General features: G+C 34.2%; 1 protein-coding gene across 1 annotated transcript in view; it reads right to left on the bottom strand.

Moving 5' to 3' along the window:
* The window catches only part of LOC110213751 (solute carrier organic anion transporter family member 1B1-like), a 76,180-nt gene that overhangs the window by 41,427 nt on the left and 13,505 nt on the right, over positions 1-21,248 (bottom strand). Inside the window, exons 3-7 of the mRNA XM_020994199.2 lie at positions 11,953-12,094; positions 8,065-8,197; positions 5,671-5,792; positions 5,299-5,445; positions 1,880-1,978 (exon numbers count right to left, since the gene is read on the bottom strand). Of these exons, the coding sequence (XP_020849858.1) occupies positions 1,880-1,978; positions 5,299-5,445; positions 5,671-5,792; positions 8,065-8,197; positions 11,953-12,094 (643 nt within the window). The remainder of the gene's footprint in view (positions 1-1,879; positions 1,979-5,298; positions 5,446-5,670; positions 5,793-8,064; positions 8,198-11,952; positions 12,095-21,248) is intronic.

The raw sequence follows: 21,248 nt of genomic DNA on the forward strand, positions 1-21,248 counted from the left end.
ACCCTGTTTTCTTCAATTCCTCATCTGTAAAATGAGCTGGAGAAGGAAATGGCAAACCACTCCTGATTTTTACTAAGAAAACCCTGAGATCATGAAGAGCTGGACATGATTGAAATGACAACAATAACAAATTGATTTTAAGTACAAATACTATTGGATTTATTTACCTGGAATTAAATTATTTATAGAGACACAATTTTTTGCTAATAACACTGGAGCAATCATAAGAATTTCAGAGCCACAGAGGACCCTAGAGACCATCTAGTTTAACTTCGTAGGTCTTAGAGGAAACTGAAGCTCAGAGACTGACTTACCTAAGTTGATATACATAATGGTAGCTGTTGGGGTATTTTTCAGTACACAGTTAAATGCTCTTTTTCCCACCAGGGTAGAAAGTGAAGCAAAATTTCTTAAAAATAATGATCATCAATAGATTATTATCATCACATTATATGTTTAACCTTGTGTCAGGTGCTAGGGAAGAATCAGGATTATGAAGGACACTAATTGGCTCTGGAATGCCAACTTGATACTATAACATACCAATTTGAAGATTGTTTCACATTATGGCAGACAGACATGTTTAGTTTTGTTTTACTTACTCAATGTTGTGACACATGCCATTTCTGGTAGATTCTACCAAGCTAGGAGTCTTCCAGTAAGAGTTGAAGGACTATTTTGCTGCTTTCCAAGGACCAGCTTCACAGAAAAATAGTCATCAGCTAATTAGCAGCTACATTATGGTATCCATGAAGGGCCAATGTTTTAATTAGTCTTTGTATCTTCCCCATTGTTTAGTGTTCTGTACACAGTAGTGGCTTAAGAATATTTGTTGAATTTAATGAATTGAATTGAATGAGTTTGGAGTTAGAAGTCAGGAGATCTGGATCTTTGATCAGCTTAATCACTAATGAACAATTTGTTTTAATTATAGCTAAAACAAGTTGAACAGTGGTTGGTGCTAATTTTTTTTGGGAGGGTGTATTTGTATATAAGCAACAAAAACAAGCTAAATGGCTTTTGAAATAGCAAATAATTTTTTTTTGGGTGAATCCATCTATCCATGGGAAAGTTTTGAGTTCTGCTATCCTGAAGTCAGCAGACAAGGGAATGTTCATCAACAAGCTTATACTTGTCTAAGATTTTATATTCAGCTGTTGTTAGCAGTGGTCTAGGGAACTCAGTCTCAAAAGTCTCCTAAAGAGTCCCAAAAGGAGCAGATATACAAATAATTCTAGCTATATAGCACTTTGGAGATGTCTCCTGTGTTTTCCTTTAACCTATGGACACTATTCTCCACAGTAACTCTAAAAATAAGAAATACAAATGTATCAGATGCAATCATTTAGATCCAGACATTAGTTAACCAGAAAACACACAGAAAGTGCATTAGGTGATAAAAATTATCAAAGCAGTTTTATTCTCCCAGTGTGGACACATCTTTCAGTTTGCATGAGGTGAAATTGTTCAAACTAGTTCCAAGTAAAGTGCAATATTCAGGGCATCTTGTCAAGTGCCAAATTAATAATTTCATATTGATTTTTACTTTCATATAGCATTCTTTCAAAAGAATGGTTTATTCTGACAAATGCCTGTTGGATTCAGGATAGGAGAAACTGTCCAAATTAGTTACTGGATCACATATAAAAAGCACTCAAATGATTATTGGAATGTGTTAATTTCAATTGGTTTTTTTAGAATTATATAAACAACACCAAATATATTCTTGTTCCTGATTTCCATGGTTTACCAATTCATAAAATAGGAAAAATATAATCTATATCACAATACTGTTAGATGGAATGAGAAAATAAACTCCTCAGAAGAATGATGAACAATAAAGAAAATTCCACAAATATTGGTTTGATCTTGTACTTACTTAGGTCTACATATCCAATGTCCACATACAGTTTTATACATAAAGATACCAGAAGAAAACCTATTACTGGGCCAATCATTGCCAATGAATGCAAAATGCCTGAAAACATTACAAAATAATTAAATCATTACCAAAAAAACCATAGTTTCACTGTGTCATTGACATACTAATTTTTTTGTAAACAAAACATTACATGATCATCCACTGAAGAAATAGCTGTCTTTAAAACAATTCCTTTTTTTTTGGAGGGGGGACAAAAACTCATTATTTAACAAAAACTATAGAAGAACTGCAAAACAGTATGGCAGATCAACATTTTACATTATATATCAAAATAAGTTCAAAATGGGCACATGATTTAGACATAAAGGGTGAAACCATAAGCAAATTAGGAGAACATGGAATAGTTTACCTGTCAGATCTATGGATAAGATAAAAATTTAGGACCAAACAAGATATAGAGAGCACCACAAAATGTAAAATGGATAATTTTAATTCTGTGAAGCTAAAAAAGGTTTTACATAAACAAAACCAATGCAACCAAAATTAGAAGGAAAGCAGAAAACTGAGGAAAAAATTTACAGCAAGCATCTCTGATAAAGGCTTTACTTCTCAAACATATACAGAATAGTGTCATATTTATAAGAATACAAGTCATTTCCCAATTGACAAGTGATCAAAGGATATGAACAGGAGTTTTCAGACAAAGAAATCAAAGCTAGCTATAGTGATATAAAAAAATGCCCTAAATTACTATTGACTAGAGACATGCAAATTAAAACAACTCTGAGGCAACATTTCACACATATCAATTTGGCTAATATGACAGAAAAGAAAAATGATAAATGTTGGAGGAGATGTAAGAAAACTGGGATACTAATGCGCCATTGGTGGAGTTGTGAATTGATCCAACCATTCTGGACAGCAATTTAGTATTATGTCCAAAGGGCTATACAGTGTGCATACCCTTTGATCCAGCAATACCACTGGGTCTGTATCCCTAAGAGATAAAACAAAAGGGAAAAAGAACCTATATTTGTACAAAAATATTTATAGCAGCTCTTTTTCTAATGTTTAAGAATTTTAAATTGAAGGAATGCCTATCAATTGGGGAATGGTTAACATGTTGTGGTATATGATTGTAATGGAATATTATTGGGCTATAAGAAATGATAAGCAGGATAATTTCAGAAAATCTGGAAAGACTTATGTGAACTGATACAGAATGAAGTGAGCAGAACCAGGAGAATATTGTACACAGTAACAGCAGTATTGCGGGATGAAGAACTGGGAATGATTTAGTTATTCTCAGCAATACAATGATCCAAGATAATCCCAAAGGACTCATGATGAAAAATGTTATCTACCTTCAGCGAAAGAACTGATAACATCTTAATATGGACTGAAACATACTGTCTTTTTCTTCCTTCCTTCCTTCCTTCCTTCCTTCCTTCCTTCCTTCCTTCCTTCCTTCCTTCCTTCCTTCCTTCCTTTCTTTCTTTCTTTCTTTCTTTCTTTCTTTCTTTCTTTCTTTCTTTCTTTCTTTCTTTCTTTCTTTTCTTTCTTTCTTTCTTTCTTTCCTTTCTCTTTCTTTCTTTCTTTCCTTCCTTCTTTCTTTCTTTCTCTCTCTCTTTCTTTCTTTCTCTCTCTCTCTTTCTTTCTCTTTCTTTCTTTCTCTCCCTCTTTCTCTCTTTCTTTCTTTCTTTCTCTCTCTCTCTCTTTCTTTCTCTTCTCTTTCTTTTTCTTTTCTTTCTCCTCTTCTCTTCTTTCTTTTTCTCTTTCTCTTTTTTCTCTCTCTCCTCTTCCTTCCTTCCCCTCTTTTCTCTTTCCTTTCCTTCCTCCTTCCTTTCTTTCTTTTCTTTCTTTCTTTCTTTCTTTCTTTCTCTCTTCTCTTCTTCTTTCTTTCTTTCTTTCTTTTTTTCTTTTTTTTCATTCTTTTTTCTCCCTCTCCCTTCTTTTGTCTTTCATTTTCCTCCTTTCCTTCCTTCTCTTCCTTTTCCTTCCTTCCTTCCTTCCTTCCTTCCTTCCTTCCTTCCTTCCTTCCAGTATTGTTTTCAAAATAACTAATACGGAAATGTTTTACATGACTGCATATGTATAACCTATATCAGATAGTTTAACATCTCAGGGAGAGGTAGGGAGGAAGGGTAGAATTTAGGACTCAAAACTTTTAAAAAATGTTAAAATTGATTTTAAATGTATTTGGGAGAAAATAAAATATTATTTAAAAATAATTCCTTTTTCATCAAAAGAACATGCTAATGGAATATTAATATGAGGGTAATCAAGGCAGAACATATTTAAAACAGTTATTACAGTTACACCTTTTAATTCTATAATGATAACTTCTCCCAACCCCCTTATTGGTGGAAGAATATATTTGTGTTATTTAGTCTCTGGATAATGATGTGAACACAAGAGATGAAAAAGACAAGGGAGGGTATATTAAAAGGCTATTTCAATCATGAAGATACTTTATTTATCTCATGTCTTGGGCCACATGGTCTTTAGGAAGTAGTGAGTTCAGGGACAAGTTTACAACAGTAAATAGCAGAGACAATTAGTTCTCAATGGGCAGAGCCACCTATGAACAAACTGTGTAGGGGTATGCTTTAATAAAAGTCAAGTCGAGGGAGAGATCCTGCATTTGTCACCAAAGTTCTAGGAGATGCCAGAAGATGAAGTTCGGGCAAGAAGGCTGAAGCTTAGTTCCTTAATATGGGAGGTCTTTTTCATCTAGGGAGCTAGGTTCAAGGTTACAATTTCCTTAGGGTTGTATCTAGAGTATAGAAACAAAGGATAAAAAGTTGGCTTTAAGTTCCTTATAGGCCAAAGGCCAAGGACAAAAGTATTTGGCTAGGAGGAGCAGGGGAAATAAAGGCAAGTTGAAGGAGATTTAAAGTTTTTTCATTTAGTCTTGGGACTTCATAGACATAGCTACAGTTGGAGAAAGGCTATCAGCCCAATCAAATTGAATCTCTATCAGTTAAAAACTCAAGGCTATACTCAATGTCCAGCCCATATTAGGTGAGCTTGCTGAGCTGAGATAAAACAAGAAGATGGGTCAGGGAAGAAGGTGAGGTAGGACTAAAAAAAAATATGCTTTTTTTCTAGTTGTGCATATAGGAAAAAAAATTGATAGTTATGCCTCTTATAATTTTGCTCTTCATTATTTTAACCACCTAAATGTTTCTTCATCTTGTTTGGTAGCAAAATCATTCAAATACTTCTCACTATTCTCTACAAAAGTATTCATGTGATATTTTTAGGGCTCAGGGTTTAGGGATTAGAGTAAGATGAAAGCTGTCTTTTCCAAGTGAAGTAAGCTAATCAAAATGAGTCATTTGATGATCTGCCCCTGGAAGTCAGGAACAGAGTCAAAGGATTCAAGGTGGCCAAGGATCACAAATGTACATTACCTATGTAAAAAGTAGAATGTTCTTCTTTAGCAAAATTATCAATATATGTGATTCCCAGGGGTGTAATTGGAGTTTCCCCAATCCCACGTAACATGTTTCCCATCAGCACATATATCCACATGGGTAAGCCAGATTCATTTTTGCAACCTTTGAACATAAGAAGTTTGGTTTATTATCATAATATACTTATGAAACTATGTTATTGTTCTACCTGAATGTCTATATATCTTTAATTTGACCTTAATTTTATTAGTCCAATTAGTTGTCAGATGCATTTTTCATAGTCAACTAAATAATTTACCTTGGGATATATCTATTCTTGAAACATTTTCTTATATATTTTCTTTTGTATTGATGATCATTCATGCTTACCTGACTCTAATAGTACAGATGATTTGTTATTGCTAGTTGAATTGATATCAACTGAGCAAGGAGTGTAGATGGCTGTAGAGTTCTCAAGTGGCTTACCATTTAATGTTGAGTCATACCTGTAACTATAATAATATAATTGAAATATTAAAGAAAGCATTGCCAAGTAAGTTATTCCTATTTTATATGCCATCATCCTACAGACCAATTTTATAATGCACTATTTTCAAATGGATAATGATGGATAACAATGCTTTAGGAATGCCTTCCAGGAATAACAATATGATCTTTCCCAAGTAGAACCAACAACCAAGGGCTAAAAGAAACCCTTAAATACCATTAAGGGGATGAAAAAATTCCATTTCTGTTTTGTTTGTGTGTGTATATGCATATTCCGTTTGACATGTATGAAGATGGGGCCAAAGACATGGATCCTCATTGCTTATTATAGGAATTTGTTAGTTATTAATCTATGCATTAAGCTAATCAGAAAAGTAAATCATAGTCATTTAGCTATCAGGGGAGCAAAACAGTTGTCCTGGCTGGATTTCACAAATAATCAGAAGATGGAAAACCATAGAAAGTAAAGGAAAAGTGCACAACACAAGTACACAAGTACAATTTGCTTTACATGATGTAGGCCAATTAGACATGTCGCCTTCTGCCCAAGAGTTGAGGGAAAGAGACATTCAGAGTGATAGCTAGAGTGACTAATGAATATTTGACTCAGTTAACCAATGCAAATTTATTAATGCCTACTATATGTCAGGTATAGGGAATACAGAGGCTAAAATGAAACAATTCCTATCCTCAAGCATTTTACATTCTGTTAGGGAAGGCAACATACATACCTAAGTATATAAGAATATACACAAACTATATATAAGGTAATAGTGAAGTGGGAGAGTAAGGCACTAGCTGCTTGAATGCTACCAATTCTCATCATTTAACAAACATATGTTTGACTTCACTTTCCACAATTAGGGTCTATGAGAGGAGCTGGGATGGCAGTGAGATGGTGGTGTATACACATCTTATACTCTTACAGAACTAAGTGTGCTACAGAACTAAGTGTGCTATCAATAAATGCTATATTTATACTGATTATTTCCTTTTTTTTTTTTTTGCTAGGCAATGGGGTTAAGTGACTTGCCCAGGGTCACACAGCTAGTAAGCGTTATGTGTCTGAGGCCAGATTTGAGCTCAGGTCCTCCTGAATCCAGGACTGGTGCTCTATCCACTGCACCACCTAGCTGCCCCTATACTGATTATTTCTTGTCCTTGAAATACTGAAGCAGACTAACAGGTTTATCCTGATTTTGCCAATGTCATAACTACCTCCTCTAAAACAATACCCAATTCTCTTTAATTTAAGACAACTTTTGACTGAACTTTTCACCCAGGGTAAGATTTCTCTCTCTCTCTCTCTCTCTCTCTCTCTCTCTCTCTCTCTCTCTCTCACCCACACACACATATATTTGTTTGTGTGTTTATGCACATATGTATTCATGCATACATCTACATGTGCATACTTTGAAACCATGTTCTATAGTCTTTAAAGACAGACACCGTAATTTTCTTTGATAAGTGGTTGTGGTTGATTGATCAGTTAATTGATTGACTTACAGAGCCACTAATTCCCTTTGCTAAGGAAATATATGTTTTGCCAATAGAATATTTTTCAAATTGTAGTATCTCACTCACTGAGGCTTTGTAAGGTACAGTAATCTCTACCTACTGCAATTCTGCATTTAAAAGTATCCCCCAAAATCTACATTGAAGAAAATGTGAAAGTTACCACAGATGTTTCTATTAATTTCATGCATAGAATGTTAGACACGGCAGTAATCTTAGAGATTATCCAATTACTTCATCCATGTTGCCCTTTTTTCTTATACAAGTGAAATATTCACTTGGTTAATTGCCGATTAAATTCCTCAACTAATGCTCTTTCTCTTTACTTGAATGATAAATTCTACTGGTTTCTATGGAATCCATAAAAACAGACATGACAAATACATCAAATGAAAATTTATAAATTTTCATTCACTTTCCTGTGATTTCTCAAACCTTTTTGGTTATTATTCATAACCCTAAACAGACTGTAAAAGTAGCTATCATCTACACTAACATATGTGAAAAGTTTACCCCATATTTTCATAAACTTAGAGAATTTTCTGAAAGAGAAATTGTTTTGTAACAAGTCTGAAGATTTGGCATTCTGCTATATTTAAAAATGATTATCGCTGAATACTTAGGGCAGTAAAATGAACTGGAGAAGGAAATGACAAACCATTCCAGTATCTTTTCCAAGAAAACCCCAAATGGAGTCATGTAAAGTCAGACATGATTGAAAAAACTAAACAAGAATAACAACAACAATTGTTAAATACTTACTAATCCATGAAGAAGTGAGGTGATGCAGTTAAAATACTTCCAAGTCCCATAACTAAACACCCGATTCCAATTATCCGTGGAATGTGTGATCTGGCACCAAAATGACTTACCAGCGTTATCACCATTAAGTTGCCTAGAAGAAGAAAAATGGCATTTCAGTATAATTTAATTCTCCAAGTACAGTATGACTTGACCACTTGTTATGTGAGGCTGTTGTATTTGGCAGTCACTGGAGGAGGCACAAATGAAAAATAAAGTATTAAAGTATCATTTCTGTTCTCAAGAAACTTAGAATCTATCTGAGAACACCAAATGAATATATATGAAATGGAAAACTTGGTTAATTGTGTGGTTGTAAGTAAAATAATAATAGTACAATAGAATCCAAATAAGGGAAAGAATAATTAAGAAGTATTCATGGAAGAGGTTAAACTTAAGCTGTCTTGAAAATATAATAGGTTTATTTGGAGAGAAAGGAGGAAAGAAAACCAGTAAAGCCTCGTGAAAAGGATGAGAATGAAGATGACATGTTATTCATGATGACCAAATGATTTAATTGACTGGGAATGAGCAAGCTCTTCCAAGACAATATCTAGCTCATGTCTAAGGATAGATGAATATACTTGGTAAATTTATTACAGAAAAATCCACAGCATTAATAGTACCAAAGTAGAAGGAAAGTGTAGTTGAGATGAAAAAAAAATGCCCAAATGGGATAATCTATTGAAAGAGCTCATTTAATCTTTAGAATACAAACAAATCCTTTCAAGGAATCTGATAGCTGGTGAAGCTATTGCTAACTCCTCTATAGGGTAGAACAGTTTCCTTGAAGTAGGAAAAATAACCAGAAGAAAAGTTTTAAAAGAACAAAAAAAGGTTTTAAGCATTGCTTCGAAGAAAAAATGCTAATCAAAGGCCAGGAATTACAAAGACTGGGGTATTGAATATTGCAAAAAGGAAAGTAATTTCTCCCAGTGAAACTCACATTTGCATTCATGGCTATACAAAAAAAATCATTAGAAGTTCAAGGAAGCCTTAAGATCTGAGCATAGTCATCATACTGTAAAACATATATATACAAACATAAATTAGGTATCTTTTTTGTATCCAATGTTTCTGGAGTTTTTATCCCTATTGAGAAAATGTTGAACTCTAATAAGTGTATTGGTTTACTGAGAAGTAGAATTGTTTAAAAAAAATCACAGAGATGCCTAAATGGAAATGGAATACTGCAACATGACCTCTTGCCATGTCACACAACATGTGAAGTTACAATATTTATCTAAGAGATGTAAATAAATAGTTTTCAATGGACTAGGAACTCAAATGATTTATACCCTCATTTGAAAAACTATGAGCTATAATCAAGACCAGGTTTATAAAAATAGACTTTATCAAAAGTATGCCTGATATCTGATATAATAAAAGTATAGTTTTCTGATGAAGAATTTAGGAATATATTATACAATCATAAAGCCAATTCATGAAAAATAAGGGATTACTGAAAAGGTAGAGCATATTGCATGCCAAATTTTTTTTAAAAGATATAACAAAACCTTTTAAGGTTTATTTTGTAAGACAAGTAGTTCATTTACCTTGTTCCAAATAATTCACACAGCAAGTTTATTTGGAACCTCGAGAAGCTTACATTCTATTGTATCACCAATGTATCTCTGACAGAAATAGGGAATATAGGAAGAAGAATGAATAACAGATTTTGTTGAGCAAATTTTCATTTAGTGTATTAGTTTTTGGTTGAACATGTTGAATTTCAGGTAGAATGAGACACTGAAATAGAGATGTACAGGTGGTGAATGTAAATATGGACATGGAAATCAAATGTCATCTAGATTTGTGAAGCAGTCAATATTTAAAGCCTTTTGGAATAAGTAAGTTATCTAATGAAGATAGAATAGTAAAGACTTGAAGAGGAAAACCTGTACTTAAAATACAGGAGAAAGAAATGAAGTGGACCATAAAGATATCATTAGAGACATAGGAAGAAAACCAGGGTATTATAAATCCCTAGAATTCTGAAGCTGGAAGTCACTTCACATGTCATCTAGTCTAACCACTTTATTTTATAGATGAAGAAACTCAACAGAGGTTAATGTTACTTGAAGTCACAGAACTTGTTCTTGGCAAAAACTTGACTAGAACTTAGATCTCTTGATCTTCAGTGACATAGTCACCATACCATATGACTAGTTAAGTTTTAGGAATGAGTTAATTTCTCAAATATTTGGCGAAAGTTAAACAGGATGAATATATATGTAAGGGACTCTCACTTGGCAAAGGTTTAAATCTGATTCTGTGAAAAGCAATTGTTGAGTAAGATCTACCTTGACAGTCCTGTGGAGGATAGGTCTACCTACAAGTTCTAATGGATGAAGTTAGTGAGTTATGTCTGACTCAGAGTTTTGAGATAGTTGCTCATTTTTATATGGCAAGTAATAGAAAAAACATTAAAGTGCTTGGAGAATATAATCTGCTTCAGTGATCTGAATATGAAGAATTAGAGAACTTTTAGTTTAATAACTGGGGAAACAATAAGTAATAATAGCTTGTATAATGTTTTAAGGTTTGCAAAGCACTTTATAAGTACCCATTTTATTCTTACAACCAACCTAGGAGGTAGATGCTATAATTTTCTCCATTTTACAGATGAGGAAATTAAGACCAACAAAAGTCAAGTACTTTACCCAGGATCATATTGCTGATAAGAGTGAGGCCAGGTTTGAACACAGATCTTCCTAATTCCAGGTCCAATACAGTTTCCATGGCACCATTTACCTACGTTGCTCTATGATTTTGTGATAAACATAGTTTGCCTGATTACAGACAAAGAATAAGAATTTGATTACTAACAGAAATGTAAGATGAGACCATTCATGGAGAGACCTAGCTGATGTAGCAATATAGGTTAATGGAAAGAGAGAGAGGGAGAGAAGGGGGGAGAGAGAGAGAGAGAGAGAGAGAGAGAGAGAGAGAGAGAGAGAGAGAGAGAGATTTCAAAGAGAGACTCTCTATGCACTGCTATTTGTGGCTGAACAATTGGTTGGACAATGAGAAGCTGGAGTATTTCCTGTCCCATCTGATGTTGAGAGAATAAGAAAAAAAAATGGAGATTTTATACCTGATTTAGAACCACAGATTTGGAAGAGACTAACATCTCTTATCCAACCTGAATAAGAATTCTCTCTATCATATATTTTGCAAAGGCTATCCTTTGTTTGAAGATATCCAGTGAGGAAGAGACCAATTATCTCCTGAGGCAACCCAATCCAATTTTGTATGGTTATAATTGATAAAATAGCAATTTTTATATCACTACCACTTTAACATTTTCAAAGTTTTTCAAAGTTTATTTAAGAAGTCTGTCGGCAAAGAAAAGGAGAAATAAATATAGGGTGGCAATGAGATACAATAAAGAGGTTTTGTAATTTGTTGTTAATAAGTGGAATGCTATGTATATTTGATGACAGAAATTATGGAAGAGACAGACAGACAGAGACAAACAGACAGAGGAAAAGAGAGGGACAGAGACACAGAGACAAAGAAAGAACAATGTGAAAGACTCACTATGAAACTAGATAGCAATTAATTTGTTATAGGTCAAAACTGCAAAGTTATTTTTCTTCCCAAGACTTGAGACTAGGGCAGGGGTGGAGAACCTGACACCTCAAGGCCAAACCTCTAGGTTTTCAAGTGTGGCCCTTTGGCTGAATCCAAATTTCAGAGAACAAATCTTAATGGAAAGATTTGTTCTGAAATTTGGACTCAGTCAAAAGTCTGCACCCAAGGACCTAGAAGGTTACATGTGGCCTTAAGACTGCAGGTTTCCCACCCCTGGACTAGGTAGTAGTGATTTTAATGAAATAAAATTACCTATTTCAAAGCTTCCATCAATTAAACCAACTTCAGATGATGTTGTGCCAAATCTTCTTTCTATTTGAGGGATGGAAGCTTTCATAACAACTGCTGCAAGTGATTTGCAAATATAACTGAATGACAGGGCTATTATGAAAATCTGTTCAAGGGACAAAATGGAAAAGAAAACACGGTTGAACAAAATGGCAGATGTGTTTCTGTATTCACATATACAAACTTAAGACAACCTTTACATTTCTCAAAATATGGCATTCATTTTTATTCTCAAAAGTGTGCTCAACTTTCATAAATATTACATTTATCTTTCTCATAATTTTCAACCTTGGAATAAGATCTCAATAAAAGAATGTTAACCTTACCACTAGCACGTCAGTGAAGGACTCCTTTCACTCAGGTTTCACAAGTTCAGTGGGCAGAGTTGCCAGGGTGATGATATTTTAAAACCAATTAATAACCAATTCATAAATCCATCATTAGATGGCCTAAGGCAGCTGTGGAAATAAGCAATATTTTCTTCCCAACACCCAATGTATTAATTGAAGCTCACAGTTGAAGGGGAGAGAAGCAGCTATGTTGGCTTAAAGATAATAGTCCTAATCACATATTTAACAAAGAAGGAAGAGGCAAACAGGCATTTATCTGTGGCTTTATTCAGAAAAAGTTTGTTAGGGGAGCTGCAAATGTGAAAATCAGATGTGGACACTGAGGGAACTCTCTCAGTGCTATTCAACATATGTGCTCTTTGTTTCCCTCTCTGAAGGAACACAGACTGTGTGTGTAATAACTGTAATCCTCTTTCCCTGACAGAGGAGTAGGCAAAAGAGTTTAAGAAATGCCTAAGTATTGGCTTATTCAAGAGCTTCTGGGGTTTCTGGATGAGAAGAAAACTGAGGATGACACAGAGAACTGGAAGGGATTTGAGAGGCCAGGAGGTTCAGCTGTCTCATTCTATAAATGAAGAATCTAAGGCATAGACAAAGTGTTAAGTCATGCAGATAACAACCAGAGATGGAAATCAACCTAGAAGAGGACTAGAAAAAGAAAGATAATGAGGGTTCATGGTATTATAGAACATTAGAACCACAAAGAATTTTAAAGATCATTCTTGTAAAATCATTTGTAAATTGGAGTCAGAAAACCTGACCTTATATTTCTGTTCTATTACTTAATACTTACTATGTGACCTGCAGTAAGTCACTTTCCTTATCTATTCCTCATTTTCCTTATCTGTAAAATAAAAGGTTCAATACCTAGATCATCCCTAAGTCACCTTTCAGTTCTATATCCACATGTCCTATGAAAGGAGAAAGAAATGGTGTGACATTTCATTGGAGCAGGAGAAAAAGGTAAGAATTTTTTTTTCTTCAGAAAGTGTTCAGCATTTTTGAAATGCCTCCTATTCTCCACAATGCATCTTATACTTTCCCCCTTCCATTTCATCCTCCACTGTGCTGCCAAAATGATCCTTCACTAATGCAGTTCTCATCATGTCCCTATTTTTCTCAATGATCTCCAGAGTTTCCCTATTACCTTCGAGATCAAATATAAAATCTTCTCTTTGACATTTACAGTGCTTCATATCTTGCTTCTCCAACTTTTCCAGTTTTTTTTTTATATCTTACACTCCATTTCTCTCAATATACTCTTTGGTTCAGTGACATTGACCCCCTTGGTATTCATTGACCAAGACACTTCATTTCCCAATTCTGAGTATTTTTCCTGGATGTCCTCCATGCCTGGAATACTCTCCCTTCATTTTTTACCTTTTGCTTTCCTTGTTCTCTCTTTCCCTGGCTTTGTTCAAGTCCCAGGTTAAGTTCCACCTTCTATAGGAAATAGTAGTGAAAGACCAAGTCATATAGATTGGGATTTGAGTAATTGTTGTTTGTCCTTCATTTTTTCGAATAGGACTAATGACATCACAGGGTGATATCTTGACTCATGCATGAATTGGATTTAAGTGAGGCAGAATTACACAAATTTGTCAGTCAGTTTCATTCTCTCTTCCAGGATCATAGAAGTCCAGTGGCAAGACAAAAGTCAAGATGACTGTCAGTGGCCCAGGATGCAGTGGATGACCTTGGTGTCTTCAGTGTCTGACCAAGTTCTAAGTGCTCCAAGGTGCCTGCTTCAGCTGCCTTTGTCACCATTGGAACAAAATATTCTCATCCACCCATTCTGCTGGGGAAAGTCTTCACAGCCTTGAGGTAGACACCCTCTTTACTCACTGGTGGGTTTGGGTCCTGTTGGTTACCCTGAACCTAGTTTACCCCATCTGCTATGATGGTTTATTGGAGTATGGCCACTGCACATGCTATAACCTCTTGGAGCCACAGGTGAGAGTTGAGTGACAGGTAGACTCCAAAGGTGGATGAACAACCTTGGAAAGGGCTCAAAAAGCCCTCACACCAGAGGTGCTAGTCCTCCTTGAATATCTCATACATCTTTCTAGGTGAAAGCCAAGAAAAAATTGTTTATTTACTACAAAAATCATAATGAGACATTATACCAAAATTTAGAGATTTGTGCTAAATTGGCTTGTAGAAATAAAAATTTATATCCCTGAACACATATTAACAAACAGAAGAGAAGATTAATTTATTGATAACACAATTAAAAAATTAAAAGAAAAAATTAATAGTCTTAAAACAAGTATAAAACAGGATATTTGGAAAATCAAAGTTAGAGAAATGTATGGAAAATTAAAACTATAAATAATTACACTAATGGAAAAGGAGCTTTTTTTTGAAGAAAAAGGAGATATTATTAACAAGTGATTAGCTAATTTGATTTAAAAAGAGACAAAAAATTACAGAAGTCAAACCTTAAAAAGGACAATTCAAAAGAAATCAAGAGGAAATCATGAAAATGTCCAGTCCATATGAACATAAGTGAAAACAAATTAAATAGATGAATATTTACAAGAAGATAAAATTCCATAATTAACCTAATCAATCACATATAAGAAAGATAAATTAAGCCAGTTATATATTAAATTTCTATTGGAGATGTGAAACCCCTCCTGGACCACGAGGATGTACAAACAAATTCTGTTAAATATTCAAAGAGCAAATTATCAGAGTATTAAACAAATGTTTCAAAAATAGGAAATGAGATCAATCTATAATCTATATTTTCTTTAAAACAAATATGGTCCCAATAGTTCCTCTCCCAAATAAAATGATGTAGCAAAGAAAGAGAACTTTAGATCAATAGTAATGATGAATATTCATTTTTTAACTAAATTTTACTAAGTAAAATCCTGGAAAACTACAATATTTGCAAAAAATACCAACCATTAGTTCAACATTAAAAAAAAACAATTAGCCTAATAATAAAAAATAAGAAAAAAACATGATTTTACTAACAGATGAAGCAAAAGTGTCCAAGAAACAACATTTATTTAAGTTAAAAACAGTAAGAAAGATAATAATCAAGGGAACTTTTCTTTATGTGATCAAAAATGCTTCTCTAAAATCAACAACTAGGGGCAGAGCCAAAATAGCAGAGTAAAGGCAGGGACTCACTTGAGCTCTCCCAAATTACCCTCCAAGCAATGTTAAAATAATACTTCAAAATTAATTTTGTAGCATCAGAACCAACAAAAGGATGAGGTGAAACAATTTTACAGCTCAAGACAACTTATAAGGTCAGTAGGAAAGGTTTGTCTTACTATAGTGAGAATGGAGTACAGTCCAGCATAGGCAGGTTATGCACAGTATAGTCCGTGCCTTGGCAAGCCAGCACCAGGTCTTGGGGGCCACTGAATCTGTGGTGGTGGAAGTTTCCAGAGCTATCAGTACACAGATAGTAAGAGTGTCAGACAACTGGCCAGAAGATTACAGGACACTCTTTGCTGGCACTGGGAGAAGGACTCAGTTGGCATTGTCATACCAGGTTGTAGGCCCAGGGTGAGGAGGAGTACTAGCAGGGGCAGCACCTTGGCTACAGTTCCAAGGAAGAAAAGAATGCTTGTATTCCCCAGAGACAACAGTACAGATCAGGAGAACAATGACCATACCTCTTAGATCAAATCACCTTGGAAGAACTGAAAACTTACAAAGCCCAAGAACAAGCTCAAAAACAAGCTGGGACAGTCTTCCTTTCACCCTGGGAGTAAAGCCTGACTTTAACATGAAGTTAAAAGTCAAAAATAGGCTAGAAAACTGAGCAAACAAAAAAGAACATGATCATAGAAAAGTTACTACGGTGACAGGGAAGATCAAAACAGAAACTCATAAGAAGACTTACAAAATCAAAGCAGCTACATATAAAGCCAAATCCAAAAAAAATGTAAATTGGTCTCAGGTCCAAAAAGAATTACTGGAAGAGGTCAAAAAGGGTTTAAAAATGAAATAAAAGAAGTAGAGAAAAAACAGGGAAAAGAAATGAGGGTGATGTAAGAAAATCATGAAAAAAGAGGCAATAGCGTGGTAAAGGACACACAAAAATACTGAAAAAATAACACTTAAAAACAGGATAGTCCAAATGGAAAAAGACACAAAAATCCATTGAACAGGAAAAACTCCTTAAAAACCAGAATTGGCCAAATAGAAAAAGGGGCGCAAAAAATTACCAAAGAAAATAACTCTTAAAAAGTAAAATTTGCCAAATAGAAAAGGAGGTATAAAAGCTCACTGAAGAAAATGATTTCTTAAAAATTAGGATTTGGCAAATGGGAGCTCCATGAGAAATCAAGAAACAATAAAACAAAGTCAAAAGAATGAAAAATAGTAGAAAACATGAAATATTTCATTGGAATAGCAACTGACCTGTAAAATAGATCCAAGAAAGATAATTTAAAAATTATTGGACTACCTTGATAAAAAAGAGAGCCTGGATATCATATTTATTTGTTTGTTTTTTTTTTCTTAGTAAATTGGGGTTAAGTGAGTTGCCCAGGGTCACACAGCTAGTAAATGTTCAGTGTTTGGTCTGAGGCTGGATTTGAACTTAGGTCCTCCTGACTTCAGGGCCAGCGCTCTATCCACTGCACCACCTAGCAGCTCCCTGGATATCATATTTTTAAAAATTATCAAGGAAAAAAATGTACTGATATCCTAGAACCAGGGGATAAAATAGAAATTGAAAGAATTCACTGATCACCTCCTGAAAGAAATTCCAAAATGAAAACTCCCAGGAACATAATAGCCACATTCCAGAGCTCCCTGGTCAAGGAGAAAGTGTTGCAAATAAGCAGAAAGAAACAATCCAAATATCATGGAGCCACAGTCTGGATAACACAAGATTTGTTAGCTTCTACATTAAAGGATCAGAGTGCTTAGAATATGATATTCCAGAGGGCAAAAGAGCTAGGATTACAACCAAGAATCAACTACCCAGCAAAACTGAGCATAATCCTTCATGGGGGACAAAAGGGATATTTAATGAAATAGAGAACTTTCAAGCAGTCTTGCTGAAAAGTCCAGAGTTGAATAGAAAATTTGACTTTCAAACACAAGACTCAAAAGAAGCATAAAAAGGTAAATAGGAAAGAGAAATTACATGGGACTCCCAAAGACTTTATTATTATTAGAGTTATGAGAAAGAATATACATAGACAGAGATCATGAGTGTGAGTTGACTATAATGGGATAATATTTAAAAAATGAAGGGATTAGAAAGAGGGATGCCCTTGGAGAAGGGGGAAGGGAGAGGCAGAATGGGACAGATTATTTGACATAAAAGAGGGTGTGAAAGAGCTTTTACAGAGGAGGGGAAGGTGGGTGGTGGTGGCGGCGGCAATATTTGAACATTACTCTCATCAAAATTGGCTCAAAAAGGGAATAACATACACACTTAATTGGAATTGGAAATATACCTTAGCCTACAAAGAAGTAGGAGGGGAAGAGGGCAAGGTGGGGGGTGGATAAAAGAGGGAGGATTGAGGGAGGCAGTGGTCAGAAGCAAAACACTTTTCAGGATGAGCAGGTGAAAGGGGAGAGAGAGAGAGAGAGAGAGAGAGAGAGAGAGAGAGAGAGAGAGAGAGAGAGAGAGAGAGAGAGAGAGAGAGAGAGAGAGAGAGAAAGATACCATAGACAATGAAGTAATATCAATACTAAACATGTTCACCAAATGAAATAGCAACCAAAATGAATTATATGAGGAAATAGTAAAACTCTATCAGTGAGGGATCTTGACTTTCCCTTCTCAGAATGAAATAAATCTAACCAAAAAAATAAATAAGAAAAAGTTGAGGAGATTAACAGAATTTTAGAAAAGTTAGATATGATAGACCTATAGAGAAAACTGAATGGGAATAGAAAGGAAAATCTTTTTCCCAGCAGTACACAGCACCCACACAAACATTGACCATATACTATGACATAAAAACTTCATAACTAAATGCAAAAAAGCAGAACTATTAAATACACTCTTCTCGGATCATAATGGAATAAAATCATGTTCAAGAAAGGGCCATGAAAAAATAGATTAAAAATTAACTAATCTAATGCTAAAGAATGAAAGAGTCAAAGAACAAATCATAGAAAAACCAATAATTTCATTTAAAGACAATAACAACAATGAGACAACATACCAAGATTTATGAGATGCAGCCAAACCAGTACTTAGGGGAAATTTTATATCTCTAAATGTTTATCAATAAATAGAGAAAGAGCAGATCAATGAATTGGGCATACAACTAAAAAAAAGCTAAAAAAATAAATTAAAAATATCCAATTAAACACCAAATTGGAAATTCTTAAAATAAAAAAATTAAGAAAATTGAAATTAAGAGATCATTGAACCAATTTTGTGAAAAAATACAATAGATAAACCATTGTTTAATTTGACTTTATAAGAGAAGGAAGAAAACCAAATTATCAGTATTGAGAATGAAAGAGATGAATTCCCTACCAATGAAGAAGAAATTAAAGCAATTATTAGGAGATATTTTGCCCAATTATGTACCCATAAATCTAACAATCTAAGTGAAATGAATGAATATTTACAAAAAATAAATCACCCAGATTAATAAAAGAGGAAATAGAATTCTTAAATAACCCTATCTTAGAAAAATAAATTGAATAAACCATCAGTGAACTCCCTAGAAAAAATCCTCAGGACCAGATGGGTTCACAAGTGATTTCTACCAAACATTTAAAGTACAATTAATTCCAATACTATACAAACTATTTGGAAAAAAATAGGCAAAGAAGGAGTCCTACCAAATTCATTTTACAACACAAATATGATACTGATACCTAAACCAGAAAGAGCAAAAACAGAGAAGAAAACCACAGACCAATTTCCCTAATGAATATCAATGCAAAAATTTTAAATGAAATACTAGCAAGGAGATTAAAGCAGTATATCGCAAAGGTCAATCACTATGACCAGATGGGATTTGTATCAGGAATGCAAGGCTAGTTCAATATCAGAAAATTTATCATTGTAACTGATGACATCAATAATAATGATTGAAGAAATGCAAATCAAAACAACTCTGAGGTACCACATCATACCTATCAGTTTGGTTAATATGACAAAACAGGAAAATGATAAATGTTGGAGAAGATGTGGGAAAATTGGAATACTATTGCATTGTTGGTGGAATTGTGAACTGATCTAACCCTTATGGAGAGCCATTAGGAACTATGCACAAAGGGTTATAAAACTATGCATACCCTTTGACCCAGTAATACCACTTCTATGTCTGTGTCCCAAAGAGATCATAAAAGTGGGAAAAGGGCCCACACATATGAAAATATTTATAGTAGTTCTTTTTGTGGTGGCCAAAGATTAGAAATTTCAGTGATGCCCATCAATTGGGGAATGGCTGAACAAGTTGTGGTATATGAATGTAATGGAATACTATTGTGCTATAAGAAATGATGAGCAAGCAGATTTCAGAAAAACATGGAAGGACTTATATGAACTGGTGCTGAGAGAAGTGAGCAGAACCAGGAGAACATCATACACAGTAACAGCCACGTTGTATGATGACCAGTTTTGGTAGACTTAGCCCTTCTCAGTAATGCAAGGATCTAAGACAACTCCAAAAGACTCATGATGGAAAATGCTGTCCACATCCAGAGAAAGAACTATGGAGTTTGAAGGCAAATCGAAGCATACTGTTTGCTCTTTCTTTTTCTTCTGTTTTGTTTTGTTTTTTCTTTCTTGTGGTTCTAGTAGAATATTTAATAATAGTGGTGATAATGAACAATATCAAGGGGGAGCAAGGATGCCAACTGTTATTTGACCAAAAATTATAAATGCTAGACTTAGCAATTAAATAAGATAACAACATTAAGAGAAGTCATGACAAAGTAGGCAAAAATGTTGCCATATACTACTAATCTGATTGTTTAAATAGAAAACCTTAGAGAATTAGTTAATAATTGTAGTGAATTTCTTTAACAAAATATCAAGACATAAAATAAATCAACAAAACCCAACACCATTTCTGAGTATTGTTGTTAGAGTAGCCTTAGTAGTTGCTTAGTAAGTTAGCCTTAATTTATAATAAAATAAATTATAAATAAATAGCATGCACGCAAAATAAATGAACAAACAAACAAGCAAATAAAAGCATATATGTAAAGAAGTATTTGTGGCCACAAGTGCTATTCATATTTATGAATGTAAAATGAGCAGGATACTCCCAGGAACCTTAGTAAATAAATTGGAGGCAGAGTGGTAAGGTAGAAAGCACATTGGCTTTGGAATCTGAGAACCTAAATTTAAATCCTGACTCTGATGGTCCTAACTGTATGACGTTGGAGGAGTCACCTAACCTCCTATGGCCTTAGTTTCTTCATTTGTAAATTGAGGGGCTTAAAATAGATGGCTTCTGAGGTTTCTTTCAGCTCTAGATCTATGGTCCTATGATTCTATGTTGTTTTTAAGCCTCAGAATGGAATCCCATATTACCTATTATTTATTCCAAGATAAGAAGAAAGCCTTACAGAATCCAATAAGTGTGGTTGCAGGACTAAAAAATAGCTCACCTCTCTCTCTGTCCACACACACATATACCTATATACATACACACACACATATGAACTTGCCCAGGCTCACACATCTAGAGAGTGAAGATGTATTTGAACAAAATATTTTAATGTACAACCCTTTTCTTAGGAGTAGATTTAAGTACTAAACTAAGGCTTTTAGCCTTGAAATAAGAAAATGAATGTTACATTCCAATCACCTAATATTTTTAGTCTTTTTTCTTAACTTTTTTTTTGTCTGTCTTACTGCTGAAATTTAATGAAGATATCTTACTTTACTCAATGCAGTTTTTATTTTTGTTTTTCATCAGCTGAAACCTTGTAGAAAGAAAAGCAGATATA

This window comes from Phascolarctos cinereus, unplaced genomic scaffold (genome assembly GCF_003287225.1).
Source record: "Phascolarctos cinereus isolate Bilbo 61053 unplaced genomic scaffold, phaCin_HiC Scaffold_1;HRSCAF=81, whole genome shotgun sequence".
Classification (NCBI taxonomy): domain Eukaryota; kingdom Metazoa; phylum Chordata; class Mammalia; order Diprotodontia; family Phascolarctidae; genus Phascolarctos; species Phascolarctos cinereus.